This window comes from Globicephala melas, chromosome 2 (assembly GCF_963455315.2).
Source record: "Globicephala melas chromosome 2, mGloMel1.2, whole genome shotgun sequence".
Classification (NCBI taxonomy): Eukaryota; Metazoa; Chordata; class Mammalia; order Artiodactyla; family Delphinidae; genus Globicephala; species Globicephala melas.
The window spans coordinates 150752346-150773266 of record NC_083315.2 but is presented as its reverse complement, the minus strand read 5'-3'; the positions used below and the strand labels follow the sequence as shown (position 1 = coordinate 150773266).

Here is a 20921-nt window from a genome sequence, read left to right as displayed (position 1 = left end):
TAAGCCAAGTCAGAACTGCCAGCCAAGCAGGTGGGGGGCTGGCGGCTAGGTAAGTGTAGGGAAGCAAGACCTCTCCCCAGTATCTAGTCATGAGCATATCTCAGAAAATAAAATGGTAACGCTAGGATCTGCTTTAAAAGTCCCTTCCTCTCAGCCAGCCCAGCTCTGATTGGTTAGACACTAGTAATTCAGAAGCTCTGAGCTGTTGAGATTCCCAAGGCATTAAAATATGCCCCTCCCAGTACCACAAATTAGTTTAAGAACAGCATCTGTGGTAAATCTCTGGATCTAAACAAAAGAAGCTTGACAGCTACAAAAGAGCCTAAGAGGATAATCAAGAATATGCCTTACTTTGTACTTTTTTTTTTTTTTTTCCACTGACCAAGTTTGGGTCTCTACACATCTTTGAATCTTCTGGGACAACCTTTTTGTCCTGTACTGTCCAATATGGGAGCCACGAGCCACATGTGGCTTTTGAGTATTCGAAATGTGGCTAGTATGACTGAGGAATTGAACTTTTCATTTTATTTAATTTTAATTGATTTAAAAATTTAAAATCCACACGTGGCTTGTGGCTACCATGTTGGACGGCACTGATCTAGCCACTTATTCACCAAACATTTACTGAGCACTTTGTAGAAGAAAGTGTAAGGACATAATGATGTGTAAGACTCAGTCTCTGACCCTCAAAAGCTTACAATCTAATACAGGAGGTAAGACAAGTATACAAACAACAATAATACAAAGAGGAGTGGTATGTGTCATAGCAGAGGTAAACAGATATTAGAACTTGGAGCAGGGAGATGGTGGCCTGACATTATGCATTCCCCATACTAGCCACCCAGGAAGGGGATGCCAGTACAGTCGTCCCTTGGTATGTGCAAGGGATTGGTTCCAGGACCCCCGTGGATACCAAAATCCAAGGATGCTCAAGTCCCTTATATAAAATGGCACAGTATCTGCATATAACCTACACACATCCTCCCATATCCTTTAAATCATCTCTAGATTACTTCTAATACCTAATATAATGTAAATGCTACGTAAACAGTTGCTGGACTATAGCAAATTCAAGTTTTGCTTTTTGGAACTTTCTGAAATTTTTTTTTCTAAATATTTTGATCCGTGGATGCAGACCTGTGGATACCGAGGGCCAACTATAAGTCTATCAAATAAAGGACAGTGAGGAGAGAGGAACTACTGTAGAGAACACCAAAAATCTGAAATATCACATATATTCAGTACACACCATGACTTACTGGTCAACCAATGTTAAAAGGCTGGAGTAAAGAGATAGTCATCCTATACTGACTGGGCTGTTTAAGCACCTTCTAGGAGTGGCTCTCAAGACTCCTGAGGGTTAGGTGGGGTGGGGAGAAGGAGGGTAAAAAGAACGGTCTCTGCCTTTTCTTCTTCTTCCACACCCTGCCTCTTCCAACAGCACGCCCCCGCCCCCCAAAATGCAAAGGGTCTTTTGCTTGTAGGGCACTTTCAATCTTGGATAACTAGAAAGAACTGAATAGGGTTCAAAGGAGAAGCAATAAGGACCTGATGACTTGGGAAGGCAGCTGTGTGAGCTCCACCTAGAGGGGTGGGATAGGGAGGGTGGGAGGGAGACGCAAGAGGGAGGAGATATGGGGATAAATGTATATGTATAGCTGATTCACTGTGTGATACAGCAGAAACTAACACACCATTGTAAAGCAATTATACTCCAATAAAGATGTTAAAAAATAAAAATAATAAAAATAAAAAAGGAAAAAAAAAACTTCAGTGGAGAAGAAACAGGGCTTTTTTCTCTAGTTTTCAGATCACTAGGATAGGAAGAGCCACAAAAATTCATTCTCTAGGAATTAAAGCTGTGCATTTAGCCAGAGCCTCCTCTGAGTTACATCTTTTAGGAACATGAGTCCAGTGGATGAAGAACAGAAGGAAGAGAAAGCCTAATGACATCTGCTTGGGATGTCATCAGGGAAGGTTGCAGAAAGGCTGAGCTGAGCTGAGCCCTGTAGGAGAACAGGGTTTGAACATGTAAACATACAGGTGAGGAGCAGGGGGTCTGTTCATTCCCTCATTCTTTTACTTAATATTTGTTCTGTATGTTTAAGTGTCTGCTGTTTACCAAGGCACTGGGATACAACAGTGAATAAGACAACTTACACTTTCGTGAAGTAATTACAGTAAATTAACAGGATAAGTGCTACAGAATGGTATAAGGATGTAGTGATGGGAAAATGTACTATTTTTGATCCATAGAGTTTGGCTGGAACTAAATGTGTGAAGAATAAAACTGGAAAGGTAGATTGGGGCCAAATACAGATATTCACCTGGAAAATCAGGCCAAGTTATTTTTTGTTTTTGTGGTACATTAGAAGGTCTTTTTATTTCTTCCTTAAAAATTTTGTTTTAATTATCAAAATTAACAAAATATCAACAAAGAAAATCTTTAGAATAAATAAGACAAATGAGAAAGACTTAGCCATGAAAGGTAGAATTGTACCATATTCCCAAGATGTATTCTCCAATTTATCTTTATCAGCAATAAAGTCGGTATTTTGCTATCTTTGATATTTTTCTATAATTTCTCATTTAGTTGTGGAGGCAAGACCTGGAGACAAGTAGAAAGTATGATTAATGATGCTTCATAAGCCTCCAACATCAATTTCTAGACCTTTTAGTTGTATGAACTGAAAAATCGCCTTTACAGTTAGGATCCAGCATGATTTCAGCTTCTATCACTTAAAACTCAAAAGTGTTTTGGGACTTCCCTGGTGGCACAGTGGCTAAGAATCCGCCTGCCAATGCAGGGGAAACGGGTTCAAGCCCTGGTCGGGGAAGATCCCACATGCCGCGGAGCAACTAAGCTCGTGCGCCACAACTACTGAAGCCCGCGCGCCTCAACTACTGAAGCCCGCGCGCCTAGAGCCCGCGCTCTGCAACAAGAGAAGCCACTGCAACGAGAAGCCCGTGCTTCGCAACGAAGAGGAGCCCCCGCTCGCCACAGCTAGAGAAAAGCCTGCACACAGCAACGAAGACCCAACGCAGCCAAAAATAAAATATAAATAAATAAATTTACAAAAAACCCCCCCAAAACTCAAAGTGTTTTGACTAATACATTTTATCAGCTGGACTGGTTCCCATTCACTCTCCCTTGAAAATGCCTTAAACACCTTGTACATTAGCTCTCTTTTTCTTCCTCTCCTTTTCTGCAGGAGTCTGCAGCCTATATACAATCTAGGATGTATTTAAACTCTACCTTAAACCCTTCCTCTGCAGAGCCTTAGATTTCCACCCTTCTTTAGTACCTTTTCTGAACTGCGAGCTCCACTGAGTCCATATGCCCCCCCTTTAATCACTCGCTCTATATTTCACACGCCAAAAATAAGCAAACTTCCAGGGCAGTATTCTCTAGACCGCCCTGCTGAGTGTCAGCTCTAACTTACAGGACTGTGGAGCACATTTCTTGATCCTCTCCTAGATCCTCGCAAAGCACGGAGCACAAAGTAAGTGTGCAGTTACCTCTTGATTGATTAATTTTAGCCTCTCTGCCTACCCAAGCCCCAGCTGCCCTTCCAGAGTCAGCTCACACACCTTTCTTTTCCGTGAAGGTTTTGCCACTTTCTCCAGTCAGAGTGATCAATTTCTCCTCTGAACTTGTACCACTTAACAGCATAATCCTCTTCGTCAACAATTAAGAACATATTGCCTTACAATACTTGCATTAGTAACTTAAGTGACTATCAACTTTCCTCCAGACAGAGTGAGACCCTGTCTATTACCTCCTTCAGAGTGAGCCCCAAGCCTTGCATTTAGGAGATATTCAGTAACATGCTAACTTTTTTAGGATAACATTGTTTTAACAACTACCACATGAAGCCATTTTCCAGCTGGAACATTACTTATTACCAGTTTCACCTTTTTTCTTTTTCAAGTATTTCAATATACTAAATATTTGGTGAAGAAGGTAAAAAAACTCTTAGGGTCTTGTATTTCAAATGTCAGTGTTGGGTTCAAGCAGCTAGCAAGATATTTGAGAATACAAATAATATAGACAGATTTTTTCATCTGCTCAGTTTTGCTTGGTGCAACCCAGTTTCACAAGAACATAATTTGATTTCCTGTAGCCTTTAGGTACAACCTATTTATTACCCACCCCCCTTATGGTTTCCTTACCTGTGGTGCCAGAGAGCCTAATTTTCTCATCTTAAGCCTTCTAGATTATAGTCACATTACTGAGATGCACCCATATTTCATTTTCATTACAGAAAGATAGTAAAACTTCTTTTAAAAAACCAGGCAAAACGTGGCATTGATTATTGACTTTGAAGCCAAATTAATACAAGTCTTAGCCTGATAATTCATGAAAGCCAAAAAACACCCCTTTATTGCCTCTGAAGCATAAGAATGGTCCAATTAGGACAAGAGTTCTACTGTTACTTGTTACTAACACGTGGGCCTGCCACATCATATGACATTTTGAATTCCTAAGCTCTCATATATTGCCTCTCTCACTCTAGCCCTACTCGCATTTCCCAAAGAACGCTTGGCTCCATGTTAAAATGTTACCTTTTAAGTTTAGCTTCTCTTATTTTTCCTTAGGAGCATTTTAATAGTTTATAATCAAAATTTTAATATATAGATCCTTACTTCACTATAAAAACAAATAATGTACACCTGAGCATTGTGATTAGGTATAACTGCTTTTGTCACCGTGATACGATATGACAGTGCACGTAAGTGATGGCCAGTTGTATCTGAACTCAGTGGTGTAGCAATACCGTATCCTAAGCAAGTCTAATTTTTTATGTTTTTCTCTTTTCTGAAAAGGGAACTAAGAGTTATCAGGAAACTACACCAAAACCAGAACCTACACCAAAATTTTGCTCCTCAAAAGGGCTGCAGGGACGAGAGAACCTGTACTCCTTTTCAGACCGTATGAGTCTATTGTTTTCTTTTATTAAAATATAGATACAGGAAGATTTTTTTCCTTTTAGCCTCTTAAATCCTAGGACTTAAAAAAAAAAAAAAAAGCATTGATATTTTAGCTGTACTCGGTCAGTAATATATGCTGAGAGTCTTTCAGCAGAAAGATGGGCAGGAGGGCAGGATGAGGTCTTTAGCTAAAGGTTCAGTGAAGCCAGCTGGTTGTCCTAAATTTGTTGAGTCAACATTAAGTAAGCTTTAAAAATGGATCATCAGTGTTCCTCTACAAGAGTCAGAAAGAAAGATATAGTGTTTCTTCACCACTGTGGTTCTTTCCAAATTCTTTTAGGGATGGTAAACAGCTATGTTGGAAAGATAGAAGATGACAGAAAAACCATGTGAGAATTAAACTGAATTATGAATTAAGTAACTGTGATAAAATTTCCTAATTCTAGAAAAGGAGTCTCACTCAGCTTGTACATGGATTTTCGTCATTCAGTCTTCTTAGAACCAAAATAATCATCAATTGCGGATGGATATCAAATTACAAAGTGAACAGCTAAATAAGACAGAGTCTTGCCTCTAACAATGACTCTGTGTGTATGTGTCCGAGTGTGCATGTGTGTGTGTTAATCCTGAGGAAATGTATATAAGGTAGTTTATCTTTAATGCTTTGAGACGGAGGGGAGAAGGCAAACGAAACTGGAAAAATGCTACCCTGGCAAACCACAAAGCAAGCTGCATTTTATTCTGGCTTGCAGATAAGAAAAGATCCCCGTCTTCCACTCCTGATACTAGGCCCAAACATTCCCTAACTTACTTTGCCTAGGCCTTGGTATGATGTCCAGCCAGCGAGCTCTGACACATTTCCAAAGTTTACCAACATTCCTTCAATAGGCAGAAGTCCAGTGATTCTGGCCTTGGTACAAACACCTACAGCACTCAGCTCTCTTGGTGAAGGAGGAACTGTAGAATCTGTCACAGAGCTTGAACTGACACAGAGCATAACCCTTGAGAGGTTATGTGTCTGGCTGAGTGAGAAAAGCAGCAGAGGAATTTCAGACAGAAGTTCAGGCCTTTATCACCCGTGTGCCAGAGAAGCGTTTTTCTCAAGGGGAAGGAGTGGTTAAGAGCTAAGACTCAGGAGGAAGGAGGTCAGGTAAACTTTGTTTTATGGGAAGGAAGGAGGATGAGAGAAATAGCCCTTCTACATAACTCTGAACAAGAAAGAGTTTCTTTTTGTTTTTAGGCCCCCCAAAAGTGGTTTCTTTTTGTGATTGTGCTCTTTGGCTAGAGAGTGTTGTTTATATAACAGGATAAAGTACAAAATTATAAGCTCCAAACTCCTCCAGAGGAAAGCTCTCCCAAAGCTCGACCCCCAGGATGGATGGAAAATATGAGTGTTTACTGGCTGGAACATTGAGCCGCAATGGAAATTTCAACATTCAGAAGAAGATAGCAGAGAGGAAGGGCCTGTTAAGTAGAAAGAAGTCACCCTTCAACAAAGGGGTCAAAGAAAAGGAAGAGTCTCCTGTGGGCCCCACTCTGATGGCCCTTCCTCAGCTGGAAAGGCTACATCTCTGCAATCCAGCTCCAGGAGTGCACTGCATATGGCTGATGGCCAGTTTCCTCTAAACCAGATACTAAAACACGGAGTGTAGCAATCCCACATCCCAAGCAAGTCCAATTTTAAGTTTCTCCTTTTTTTTTTTTTTTCCTGGAAAGGGAACTAAGTGGTATCAAGAACCTACACCAAAACCAGGCACTATACTGGTTACTTTCACATGCACAACTCTACTAAATCTTATAACAACTTAATGAGGTAGGTATTATTATCTGCACTTTTAAGCAGATGGGGAAATTGTGGCTCAGAGAAGCTAGGCAACTCGCACAAGGTCATACACTCAGTAAGGCAAACCCTGAAGTCCCTTCTCTTTTCACTATACCCTGCCATCTTCCTAACAGGGCTTGATGGTCTCCTTTCCTATAAAGTAAACATACTGGGCTTCCCTGGTGGCGCAGTGATTGAGAGTCCGCCTGCCGGTGCAGGGCACATGGGTTCGTGCCCCGGTCCGTGAAGATCCCACATGCCGCGCAACGGCTGGGCCCGTGAGCCATGGCCGCTGAGCCTGCGTGTCTGGAGCTTGTGCTCCACAACAGGAGAGGCCACAACAGTGAGAGGCCCGCGTACCGCAAAAAATAAATAAATAAATAAATAAAGTAAACATACTTTTAAAGAAATAGAAACATTTAAAGGACTAGTTTCAGAATAATTCCCCTAAACAGAGGAAGAAAATGGAAACAAAGCCTTAGCATTTTGGTTGCTGAATAATTTTTGCAGAACTATGGGGCTCTCTTTTAAAACCTCACACACTCCTCCTCCTATTCTCTTTTTATTGTGGTTAAAAAAAAAAGTATAACTTTAAATTTACCATCTTAACCATTTTTATGACTACAGTTCTGTAGTGATAAGTACAGTCACACTGTTGTGCAGCAGTTCTCTAGAACTTTTTCATCTTGCAAGTTTGAAACTCTATAGCCGTTAAACGCTAATTCCCCCTCCTCTATTCCCCCAGCCCTTGGCAACCACCTTTCTGCTTTCTGTTTCTACAATTTAGACGACTTTAGATACTTCATAGGAGTGGAATCATACAGTATTGGTCCTTTTGTGACTGGCTCCTTTCACTTAGCATTATGTCCTCAAGGTTCAGCCATGTTGTAGCCGGTGACAGGGTTAAATCCTTACACCCTCTTCTTGATTCTCTTTCTTCTAATTGCCTGGGTCACACAACTTAAATCTTTTTGTTATATGCTGCCCAACACTGTTTCCTAACTGTTCCATGTGTATGTGGCTCCTTCTCGTTGTTAGACGGTAACCTCTTAGTGATCCAACACCAGGTCTTCAAAGTCTTTTCGACTCTACCCAGCGCTCAGCACTACGCCGAGAGCATAGAAGATACATCCTGGACAGTAAACTCTGGGAGACTGGGGACGATTCTGTCTTATTTGTCGCTACTCCCAGCAGCTAACACAATGCCTGACACATAGAAAATGAACAGAACATGTTTTATTAAAGACAATAAACTCAATATTTCTGAGAACTGAAAATGAAAAGATGGGAAGTCAGGGTCCTGAATCTCCAGCAACATTCGTGAGAAATAATCTAGGACTTTCCCGGTGGCGCAGTGGTTAAGAATCCGCCTGCCAATGCAGGGGACACAGGTTCGAGCCCTGGTCCGGGAAGATCCCACATGCCGTGGAGCGACTAAGCCCGTGTGTCACAACTACTGAGCCTGCGCTCTAGAGCCCGCGAGCCACAACTACTGAAGCCTGCACGCCTAGAGCCCGTGCTCTGCAACAAGAGAAGCCACTGCAATGCGAAGCCCATGCACCGCAATGAAGAGTAGCCCCCGCTCGCCGCAACTAGAGAAAGCCTGCGCTCGGCAACGAAGACCCAATGCAGCCAAAAATAAATAAATAAAAAAATAAGTATTTTTTTAAAAAAAGAAATAATCTAAAACAAGGGAGAAAAGTATTAGTTAAACTGGTATCAGAATCTCTGAAAATCTGTTTCAAAAAATTATGTAAAGAAAGGTACCAGACTATAATTTATTACTAAAGAGTAAGAGGGCAGAGGAACAAGGTGACATGAAATATCACCCAATTTTCCAAGATTTGGGGCTTCATTGTATCCCATTCCCCAGTACAGAATTTAAAGTTCTGACATACAGCTGTTTTCCAGAGTAGAGGCTACCAGGCCACACAGCCTAGGCCCACGATGTCTTGCCCCGTCACAAAAAGAAGGAACAAACTCACGACTGTGCCTTCAACCTCCCTCACCTTTAACATCGAGGAACAGATAAATCCCCAGGTTGCATGTGTGAAAAAACCAGAGATGGATAAAAATAATTCAATGACAAATGCTGGAAAAACATACAAAGGGGCAGAAGCCAGACATTCGTGGGATTCCCTGACAGCTCGATCCACGAGGAAGGGCTGGACTGGAAAAAAACAGAGCCTCAGGTTCCTGCCAAGCTGTCTGAGGCCCTGTCCTTCCCAAATCATTCCAAGCAGCAGCCAGAACTTTACAGTAACCCTTCCAGGTCTCCCAAAGAAAGATGCTCTCCTCACCTAGAAAATGCTCCTCCCTGACATGGTCCAGTTCTGTGCAAGGCTGGTGGTAATGAGGAGATGCCTCTGCACATCAATCTCAGCTCCTAACAATTCCCCAGGTACCCAGAAAAATAGAGAATTAAAAGGCAGCTTGAAAAACCCGACCCATTTCATTGGCTAAAGAAAAGCTTAGTACCCAGGTATCAGCATCTAGAAATCAAATACAATCCCTTTAAGAAAAAAGAGGTCGCGGACATTCGGTACCTGCATCCTGGAGGCCAGATTGTATAATTCTCAATTGGCCTTGCTCGAAGGCACACCTCAGGCTTCTAAACATGTGACTGTATTTGGCCCTGACTACATTCTCTTCTGGAGAATGGCCTGCAATTAATCTCACTTATTACCTCTGAAAAGTAACAACAGAGGAATGGCTGGCCAAGTCCAACTCCGAGTGTCTAGGGAACTGCAAGCTCCACGGCCAGGCCTCAGACTGTCTGGGCAAGGCGTGGGCTCTCTGCCTTCCTCTCCCACAACAAAGCTCCAACAGGGACTCCAGACAGACCAAAGGAACCGAGGGATTTGAGGAGCTGGGCTGAGCTCACACTGACCCAATGGGAGACGACAGCCCTGGGCTACATTTGGGGTGGTTTCAAAGCAGCGGGGGAAGAACAAGGTTGTCTGGTGAAAACTTGTGTGATCCATAAAATTGAGAACAATAGCAACGCCACAGGGAAATGAAAAATAACACTATTTGCTGAGTTCTTGTGAGTCACCAGTTTTCATTCCTGTGGCTACCAAGTCACTGAATCCTCCAAGATGCAGATGAAAAGTACAGCCAGCATTGGATTCTCTTTACATCTTTTTACTGTTTACAGGGCAGCCCCTGGTTGAGTGAATTATGAGAGTTTATCAGCACTGGAATCCACTGATGCTTTTGTAGATGTACAAGTAAGAGGACATGTTATTTACTTAGCACCCACTTCCAGGGAGATCAAAGTGCTTTAAGAACAACCTAAAAGCTCCCAAAACAGGCCAGTTTATACATAAGTATGCTTATCCAATAAAAAGATTAAATGAATAGTTTAGGGTCACTTAGTGTAAAAATCAGTAATAAAACTCACATCTCTAAGCTACTAATCCCTTATTCATTAAACTTAGTCACCCTTACTACTAAGGAAGGAACAACAAGAGACTAAATAAATATCCTCAAAACAGTGACTTACCAGGTAAATAAAGAAACTGGGGCATGGGACAGAGCGAATGCCTGAGGGAGGTCTGGCTGGGGCCCATGTCATAGCCAGTTCTGAAAGGACCTCTGAGAATTCATTTAAGGCTCTTTAGGGTGGGTATCTCTGGGAATTCCACATGGAACTGGAACTCCCAAGCTGAGCTTGCAGGCTGTCATGGCAACCAGAGGTTGCGCGTTGTTGGGGGTTGGGGGGAAGGGAGATTTTCCAGGGCTACCCTGGACTAGAATGGGGCCTGAGAACTGACCCTCTAGCTTGAAGAGTAGGTGAAGAGACGGCTGTTATGGGTACAACTAACCCCCAAAGGGAAAGACCAGGGGGCTTTGCAGGGCCTACTTCCTGGTGCCAGTGGTTCTGAAGTCGATCGTATCATGTGGCATTCTACCACAGCCCATGAGCACAGTCTGGCTGGGAGAAGGTCACTCACAGCACTGCACCCTAGGTCCTGCCTCTGACCTTGATGGACCCTTTCATCTTTCTGTGGCTCGGCATTAACAGGTGTCACCAAGAGAAGGCTCAAAACCCAGCCATAATTTTTATTCCAAACACAAGTATGAAAAATGCTAAAACTCAGGACTTCCCTGGCAGTCCAGTGGTTAAGAATCCGAGCTTCCACTGAAGGGGGCACGCGTTTGATCCCTGGTTGGGGATCTCATCATCCCGCATGCCCTGTGGTGCAGCCAAAAAAAAAAAAAGCTAAAACTATTTTTCCAAAATGTACAGTCTTGACATTTTGCTTACCGTATGGAAAACGGTTGCAGCCTTGTCATATAGACAATATATCCAAGATTGCAGAGAAAGTGTTTTCCATAGAAACAAGCCTCTGATTGTAAAATGAAAATGAAATATTTGGAAATATTTTATATGGAAAATAAAGCTCTGTGGTATAAACAGAATTTCTTTTTTACGACTTATGTTTTAGGAATGCGGTTACTCTGGAATCATAAATCACCAAAGGACAGACTTCTCCTATGAAGAGAATAGTGTGGGAGGATGTCCTGTCTTCAAAAGTCCTGCCTCTTGGTCTTCAACTCTTCATAATTCTAAATTGAGATGATTCTTTTCACCCTTGACCACAATGATCACTGGTATGAAAGACACCGTACCAGAGCATGATGTAATGCGCTTATGTTTATCTTGCTTCCTGGGCAGAGTCTCTGCTTCCCAAATTAGTTCCTTAAGTAATCATTCTAACACCAACAGATACTTGAACAACAGTTAGGTATTTCCTCCATGCCCAAGCCTTCAGTCACCCCTCCAACCTCAGGGCAGGGCAGCATCCAAAGAGGTGGCTGGTTGGCAGAGGCTGATGTGCTGGCCTGGGGTAGGGAGCTGGTGGGACACCTGTGGCACAGTGTCTTTATTTGGAGGGAACAATATCTCAGCTGGTTGGAATACTTCATTGTAACAGTCACATTCCATTCTAGCTCATCTGACTCAGGGACAGATGCAATTAAACCCATATTCAATAGCCACTAAAGCAAGATGTACTGGGAATCTGTTTCTTCTTACGTTTTTTATACAGGGGAACTTGAAATACAGATCGAGACTAGAATCCAATACAGTGGTTTCTTTTTTAAATCAGAAGTTGCTGACGTTATGGCCAGAATCTATTTGGATCTATCCTCTGCCACTTTGCTCAACTACATAAAGGGAATTTCCTTCCCACTTTCCAAATGAACATTGTCCAGGGAGGCTGTTTGAGTTTAATTAGATAACCTACATAAAAACATATAAAATATGTGCTTCAAAAGAAAAGAGTCCAAAGTTACTGAAACACAATGTAATACAAGGTATAAAAAAAGAATTAGGAGACAAGGAGAAAATGTCAAAAGTCAATACACAAAAATGTTGACTGTGAGCGAGGATTAAGCATAGTATAAATTCTTGCTCTTTCACCCAGAAGTGAACTTGCTGAACTGTATCAGAAATTTCCTTTTCATTTGATTTGCCCACAAACTGTCTTACAAGTGAAATGAGGCCCTATATTCAAGCACCAGAGGATTAGGACATGAGGGGAAAGGCACTTGTCTTGCTGGTGCCTGTGCAGGGAACTCAAAGTGAGAATGACTTGCTTAGGATCCAGGCTGCCCCTGTGTGACCCAAATGCCGGCTCCATGGCCCTTGACATACCTGCTTCCAGGAGGGGCGGAGTGGCTCTCAGGAGCTTGGGGGTCTGACTGTATTGACCATGTTGGGCCACTAGGACTGATGACAGGCCGAAGTGTGTGGGGAGTTGAAGCACTGCTTCCGTTTATGACGCCACTTGCCAAATTCAGGTTTGTTACCTAGAAATGAAGTGAGGGAAATAACCTGATTTTACAGAGTTTTAGAAAAGTATCATTAAAATCATAATGGGGAAAATCATGTAGAGCCCAGGAGATGCTGACCCACCTGAGCTTAAACAGTGGTTGCCACAAAGGCACTCATTAAAGGCTGGCTTCTGTGAACATCCAAGAGCACAGGTGAGGGTGGCTAGTGTCAATATAAATTAACGAGTATTTATTCTGCCCCTACTATGTGCAAAGCACCATACTATGCGAGGTGCTGTGAAATACAAAGATTAATAACAAAAACAGCAAGTACTTACTGAGTATTTACTCTGTGTCACACAAGGTTCTAAGAATTAGGCAAACTACTTAGTCCTTTCTGACCCTTGTGTCATATGAAAGTTCTAAACGCTCGATAAATTTTAGTGTAAATAATAACTATTATTAATAAATAATAATTTATAATATTTATTATTTATTTATTAATAATAAATAATTACTGTATAAAGAACTCACTGATTTAGAAAAAAGATGCACAGGCAATAGAAAAATGGGCACCGACTTCAATAAACAATTTACAAAAATGGAATATAATTAGCCAATTAAACAATTAAAACTAGTCATTTCCACTGTCAATCAAAGAAATGTAAATTATAAGATAACACTTTCATATGTTACACTGACATAAATAATAACCAAAAATATAGTACCCTAACCATGGCAAAGGTGATATTAGATATGTACTTACACTATTTATGATACTATTAATTGGTACAATCTTTCTACAAATAAATTTGTCAATATATTATTAAAAGTATCAAAATATTTGTACACTTTGATGTTACACTCTAACTTATAGGAACTACGCTAAAAACACAACTGCAGATCATTAATGAGGTGAGTATTATAATAGCAGTTACTATGTAGCAGCACTTACAATGTGCCAAGCTCTGTATAAACGAGTATATTACATGCATCTCATTCAAACTGTCATAATGCTATTGGCAAGTACTATTATAATCCCCACTTTACAAAGAAGGAAACTGAGGCCTAGGAATAAATGGCAGAACCAGGATCTGAACCATAGTCTTTGAAACTCCAAATCGCACGTTCTTACTCACTACACTATGCTGTGAATAGAAATTGAAAACAAGCATTGATTTTAATACTGAAAAAGGAAAGATCTAAATGGCTGAGAGTATTTAAATAAATTATGTTAAATAAATATGTTAAAAAAATTTTGCTCTAAACATATAAGGGAATATTATGTAGCCATTAGAATTTTTTTGGAGAATACTTAGCGATATAGTAACATGCTGATATCTCAAGTTAAAAAACAAATCACAATATGAAACTATACAGAGGGCAGAAGCAATTTCCTTAAATGAACACATACACAGACACAAACTCTAAAGGGCATGTATTACTTTTATAATCTAAAAGAAAAAAATGTAAGTTATTATGAAAAATACAGGTGCGAGGTGATAACCTTAAAACCTGGCTGGAAAGAGTGGAATCAGAAAAGAAAGGATGGTTCAAGAAGCATTTCCAATGAGATGTACAGGGGATGCTGAAAAGAGGGGGTGTACTCAAAGCTGAATGCAGGGTGCTGAGTAGGAGACACTAAGGAATAGTGAAGTGAGGAGATATGAATTCCAAGAGAAGTGTCCTCCTATGAAGTGTCCCAGGAAGCTAACAATTTTGACATTTACAAATAGAAGAATTCTGGATTTTTAAAAAATTTGATAATTCTGAAAGAAAATAAGTCATTTTTAGTAACGGTATAGTGCTTCATTCCTAGTTACAGAATTCAGTGACAACAGCCCAGGACTGTGTCTTCACATCAAAGGACCCAAATATTTTTCTTGTGACGAAGTCCACTTTCTCTAAGTCAGGAGTGATCTCTGGTGTCTGTGGAGGCTGGGGGCCGGAACACTCAGACTGCACACTCCAGTGCGGCCCCAGATTAAGAGGAAGTCTCAGGAGCCAACCTTGGCTTGTCAGTTCTGACCCCCTTCTGCCACTACCAGGGGAGGAGAAAGACCATGCTGATGAAAGGGTGGGGAAGACAGAGTGGCAGATTAGGGCAGTGTTCTCTGGCCCCCAGGGCCTCTGAAGAGCCTTGTCCTTCTTCCGGCACCCTACCTAGTGGCAACAAAGGCCAGGTTCTCGGACGATCAAACAGATTCCCTGTAGGACTGAACTCACCCCCGTCCCATACTGAGCCCTCCTCCTTCTTGCCCTGACCCCTGGCACTAAATATTAGGCTTTTCAAATTAGACATGAGCTTGGAGCTTATAAAGATACTACAAAGTGGAAAGGTCTTTATGATAACTAACAGATTCTCCAATTACTGCCTCAGTCAGTTGCGACAAAAACCTCATAAAAGAGGTCTATTAATAATTTATAGTGGAACAGCAGGAAAATAAACAAAAGGTACATACTTTACCATGTCTAGTATAAACAGTATAGCTGGAGATTAGTGAATGGGAAGGAGAAGAGATATCAGATTTGGTACATCTTCTCTCTTTTGTCCAGGCTGCCCTTAATTGAAACATCATCATTTTCACCATAATCACGAACACTTACTGAATGCTCACTATGTGCCATGGGCTTAGATGTCTTTGCATTATCTTGACGTGTATTATCTCACTTAACCCTGAGCAAGCCTTTGAAGGAGGTTCTATTGTTACCCCCATTTAACAGAAGAGGCAACTAAAGTCTAGAGAGGGTAAACAATTAGACAAAAGTAACACACCTAGTAGGTGGCAGGGCCAAGATTAGAACAGAGAATGTTCTCCTCCAAATGCACGTGGAATACTTTTTCCAAATAATATGGCTTAACATCTGAGTCCTTACAGTGGAAGTGTCAGGCACTTATAAGTGAGGTTTTATCAATATATCTCCCTCCTTATCTATTACTCATGGAAGTAGATACTGTGATACTCCCTTGTGGGATTTTAGTTCCCCAACCAGGGATCAACACTGGGCTGTCAGCAGTGAGAGGATGGAGTCCTAACCACTGGACTGCCAGGGAATTCCCCCAGTACTCCCTTTCCAGATATGGAGAAACAAAGGGTCAGAGAAGTTACGGTAAGCAATTTGTTCACGGTCACATAACAGCTGCAGAACTGGTACTCTTGTTTTAAAATCCATTTTCTAGTTTTGAAACTAGTAGGGAAACTGTCCTAGTTACCCTTGATTATTAGAGATTTTTGAAAATATAATCAGATGCAGACCTCAAATTTGGAAAACAGTGATTATACAGGGATTGATTATACCTAACTATTCCAGCATTTTCTACCTTTCCTTAAATTTTATTTCCCACTTGTTACCCTTCACCAGAGGATATTTAATAAGTAGAGCAACAAAAAAACCAAAACAAAACCATCCTTAGGGGCTTCCATGGTGGCGCAGTGGTTAAGAATCCATCTGCCAATGCAGGGGACACGGGTTCGAGCCCTGGTCTGGGAAGATACCACATGCCACGGAGCAACTGAGCCCGTGTGCCACAACTACTGAGCCTGCGTTCTAGAGCCCATGAGCCACAACTACTAAGCCCGCACGCCACAACTACTGAAGCCTGTGTGCCTAGAGCCTGTGCTCCGCAACAAGAGAAGCCACCGCAATGAGAAGAGTGCACACTGCAGCAAAGAGTAGCCCCCGCTCGCCGCAACTAGAGAAAGCCCACACACAGCAACGAAGACTCAACACAGCCAAATATAAATAAATAAAATAAATAGGGACTTCCCTGGTGGTTCAGTGGCTAAGACTCCGTGCTCCCAATGCAGGGGGCCTGGGTTCTATCCCTGGTCAGGGAACTAGATCCCACATGCCGCAACTAAGAGTTCACATGCTGCAACTAAAGATCTCATGTGCCACAACTAAGACCTGGGGCAACCAAATTAAAAAAAAAAAAAAACAAAAAAACCACAAAATGTCTAGAAGAGGCAAATCTATAGAGACAGAAAACAGATTGGTGGCTGCTAGAGGAGGAGTGGGTGTGGGGAGTGTGTAAAAAATAAATAAATAAATAAATAAATAAATAAATAAATTTATTAAAAAAAACAACATCCTCAATCAGTTTCGTTTCTTAGCAGATATAGTAAAAGATGGCATGAACATAAAACTAATTTTGGACTCTTGGTGAGTTTGTTTTTTCATGTAACATCCATTATGCATTTCATGGATAAACCAAAAATTGGTAGTCATTATGATTTCCTTCTACATAAAAGCAAAGCATCCTTAATTTATTTTGAGAAAAATAGCAAAAATGACCACTGCTTAAATATGAGACTATGTAAGGAATAAGAAAACTTTTTTTTTTTTTTTTTTTGCGGTACGTGGGCCTCTCACTATTGTGGCCTCTCCAGTTGTGGAGCACAGGCTCTGGACGTGCAGGCTCAGCGGCCATGGCTCACGGGCCCAGCCGCTCCGCAGCATGTGGGATCTTCCCGGACCGGGGCACGAACCCATGTCCCCTGCATCAGCAGGCGGACTCTCAACCACTGCGCCACCAGGGAAGCCCAGGAATAAGAAAACTTTTAAAGCTTTTCATCTTTCCTTCCAAAGCATTCCTGCTTTTAAAAAAGAAAAGAAAAGTAACTGGTAGATAGCCTTATCCACCAGAGGGCAGACAACAGAAGCAAGAAGAATTACAATAATGCAGCCTGTGGAATAAAAACCACATTCATAGAAAGATAGACAAAATGCAAAAGCAGAGGACTATGTACCAGATGAAGGAACAAGATAAAACCTCAACAAAACAACTAAATGAAGTGGAGACAGGCAAGCTTCCAGAAAAAGAATTTAGAATAATGATAGTGAAGATGATCCAGGACCTCGGAAAAAGAATGGAGGCAAAAATCGAGAAGATGCAAGAAATGTTTCACAAGGACCTAGAAGAATTAAAGAACAAACAAACAGAGATGAACAATACAATAACTGAAATGAAAAATACACAAGAAGAAATCAATAGCAGAATAACTGAGGCAGAGGAATGGATAAGTGACCTGGAAGACAGAATGGTGGAATTCACTGCCATGGAACAGAATTAAAAAAGAAAGAATGAAAAGAGATGAAGACAGCCTAAGGACCTCTGGGACAACATTAAATGCACCAACATTCGCATTATAGGGGTCCCAGAAGGAGAAGAGAGAGAGAAAGGACCCGAGATAATATTTGAGAAGATTACAGTCAAAAACTTCCCTAAGGCTTCCCTGGTGGCGCAGTGGTTAAGAATCTGACTGCCTACGAAGAGGACTCGGGTTCGGCCCTGGTCCAGGAAGATCCCACATGCTGCGGAGCAACTGAGCCCATGCAACACAACTACTGAGCCTGTGCTCTAGAGCCCACGAGCCACAACTACTGAGCCCAAGTGCCACAACTACCGAAGCCCATGTGCCTAGAGCCTGTACTCCGCAACAAGAGAAGCCCTGCAATAAGAAGCCTGCGCACCACAACGAAGAGTAGCCCCCATTCGCCACAACTAGAGAAAGCCTGCACTCAGCAGTGAAGACCCAAAGCAGCCCCCAAATAAATAAGTAAATAAAAAAATTTTTTTTAAAAAAGAAAACTTTCCTAACATGGGAAAGGAAATAGCCACCCAAGTCCAGGAAGCAAGCACAGAGAGTCCCAGGCAGGATAAACCCAAGGAGAAATACGGGAGACACACAGTAATCAAACTGACAAAAGTTAAACACAGAAAAATTATTAAAAGCAACATGGGAAAAATGACTAATAACATACAAGGGAACTCCCACAAGGTTAACAGCTGATTTCTCAGCAGAAACTCTACAAATAGAAGGGAGTGGCACGATATATTTAAAGTGATGAAAGAGAAGAACCTACAACCAAGATTACTCTACCCAGCAAGGATCTCATTCAGATTCGATGGAGAAATCAAAAGCTTTACAGACAAGCAAAAGCTAAGAGAATTCAGCACCACCAAACCAGCTCTACAACAAATGCTAAAGGAACTTCTCTAAAGTGGGAAACAAAAGAGAAGAAAAGGACCTACAAAAACAAACCCAAAACAATTAAGAAAATGGTAATAGGAACACACATATTGATAATTACCTTAAATGTGAATGGATTAAATGCTCCAGCCAAAAGACACAGATTCACTGAATGGATACAAAAACAAGACCCATATATATGCTGTCTACAAGAGACCCATTGCAGACCTAGGGACACATACATACTGCAAATGAGAGGATGGAAAAAGATATTCCATGCAAATGGAAATCAAAAGAAAGCTGGAGAAGCAATACTCATATCAGATAAAATAGACGTGAAAATAAAGAATGTTACAAGAGACAAGGACAGACACTACGCAATGATCAAGGGATCAATCCAAGAAGAAGATGTAACAATTATAAATATATATGCACCCAACATAGGAGCACCTCAATACATAAGGCAACTGCTAACAGCTCTAAAAGAGGAAATCGACAGCAACACAATAATAGTGGGGGACATTAACACCTCACTTACACCAATGGACAGATCATCCAGACAGAAAATTAATAAGGAAACACAAGCTTTAAATGACACAATAGACCAGATAGATTTAACTGATATTTACGGGACATTCCATCCAAAAACAGCAGATTACACTTTCCCCTCAAGTGCACACGAACATTCTCCAGGAGAGATCACATCTTGGGTCACAAATCAACCCTCATTAAATTTAAGAAAATTGAAATCATATCAAGCATCTTGTCCAACCACAACACTATGAGATTAGAAACAAATTCCAGGGAAAAAAACATAAAAAACACAAACAAAGGGAGGCTAAACAATACATTGCTAAATAACCAAGAGATCACTGAAGAAATCAAAAAGGAAATCAAAAAATACCTAGAGACAAATGACAACAAAAACACGACCATCCAAAACCTATGGGATGCAGCAAAAGCAGTTCTAAGAGGGAAGTTTATAGCAATACAATTCTACCTTAAGGAACAAGAAAAATGTCAATCTAACGTTACACCTAAAGGAACTAAAAAAAGAACAAACAAAACCCAAAGGTAGTGGAAGGAAAGAAATCATAAAGATCAGAGCAGAAGTAAATGAAATAGAAACAAAGAAAACAATAGCAAAGACCAATAAAACTAAAAGCTGGTTCTTTGAGATGATAAACAAGATGGATAAACCTTTAGCCAGACTCAGCAAGGAAAAGAGGGAAATTATACTCCAATAAAGATGTTAAAAAAAAAAAAAGAAAAGAAAAAGAGGGCGAGGACTCAAATCAATAAAATTAGAAATGAAAAAGGAGAAGTTACAACAGACACCGCAGAAACACAAAGCATCATAAGAGACTACTACAAGCAACTCTGTGCTAATAAAATGGACAACCTGGAAGAAATGGACAAATTCTTAGAAAGGTATAACCTTCCAAAACTGAACCAGGAAGAAACAGAAAATATGAACAGGCCAATCACAAGTAATGAAATTGAAACTGTGATTAAAAATCTTCCAACAAACAAAAGTCCAGAACCAGATGGCTTCACAGGTGAATTCAATCAAACATTTAGAGAAGCGATAACACCCATCCTTCGCAAACTCTTCCAAAGAATGGCAGAGGAAACTCACTCCCAAACTCATTCTACGAAGCTACCATTACCCAGATACCAAAACCAGACAAAGGCACTACAAAAAAAGAAAATTGCAGACTAATATCATTGACGAATATAGATGCAAAAATCCTCAACAAAATACCAGCAAACAGAATCCAACAACACATTAAAAGGATCATACACCAGATCAAGAGGGATTTATCCCAGGGATGCAAGGATTCTTCAATATATGCAAATCAATCAACGTGATACACCATATTAACAAACTGAAGAATAAAAACCATATGATCATCTCAATAGATGCAGAAAAAGCTTTTGACAAAATTCAACACCCATTTATGATAAAAACTCTCCAGAAAGTGGGCAAAGAGGGAACCTACCTCAACATAATAAAGGCCATATACGACAAACCCACAGCAGACATCATTCTCAATGGTGAAAAACTGAAAGCATTTCCTCTAAGATCAGCAACAAGACAAGGATGGCCACTCTCGCCACTCTTATTCGACATAGTTTTGGAAGCCCTAGCCATGGGAGTCAGAGAAGAAAAAGAAATAAAAGGAATACAAATTGGAAAAGAAGAAGTAAAACTGTCACTGTTTGCAGATGACATGATACTATACATAGAGAAACCTAAGATGTCACCAGAAAACTACTAGAGCTAATCAATGAATTTGGTAAAGTTGTACGATACAAAATTAATGCACAGAAATCTCTTGCATTCCTATACACTAACAACAAAAAGATCAGAAAGAGAAATTATGGAAATGATCCCATTCACCATTGCA

General features: G+C 40.8%; 1 protein-coding gene across 16 annotated transcripts in view; it reads right to left on the bottom strand.

Moving 5' to 3' along the window:
• Nucleotides 1-20921, bottom strand: part of TTLL5 (tubulin tyrosine ligase like 5) — a 306774-nt gene that overhangs the window by 133899 nt on the left and 151954 nt on the right. For all 16 annotated transcript variants that reach the window (XM_060295064.1, XM_060295066.2, XM_060295069.2 and 13 more), the window contains one exon: nucleotides 12417-12571. In XM_060295064.1, coding sequence (XP_060151047.1) covers nucleotides 12417-12571 — 155 coding nt within the window. The remainder of the gene's footprint in view (nucleotides 1-12416; nucleotides 12572-20921) is intronic.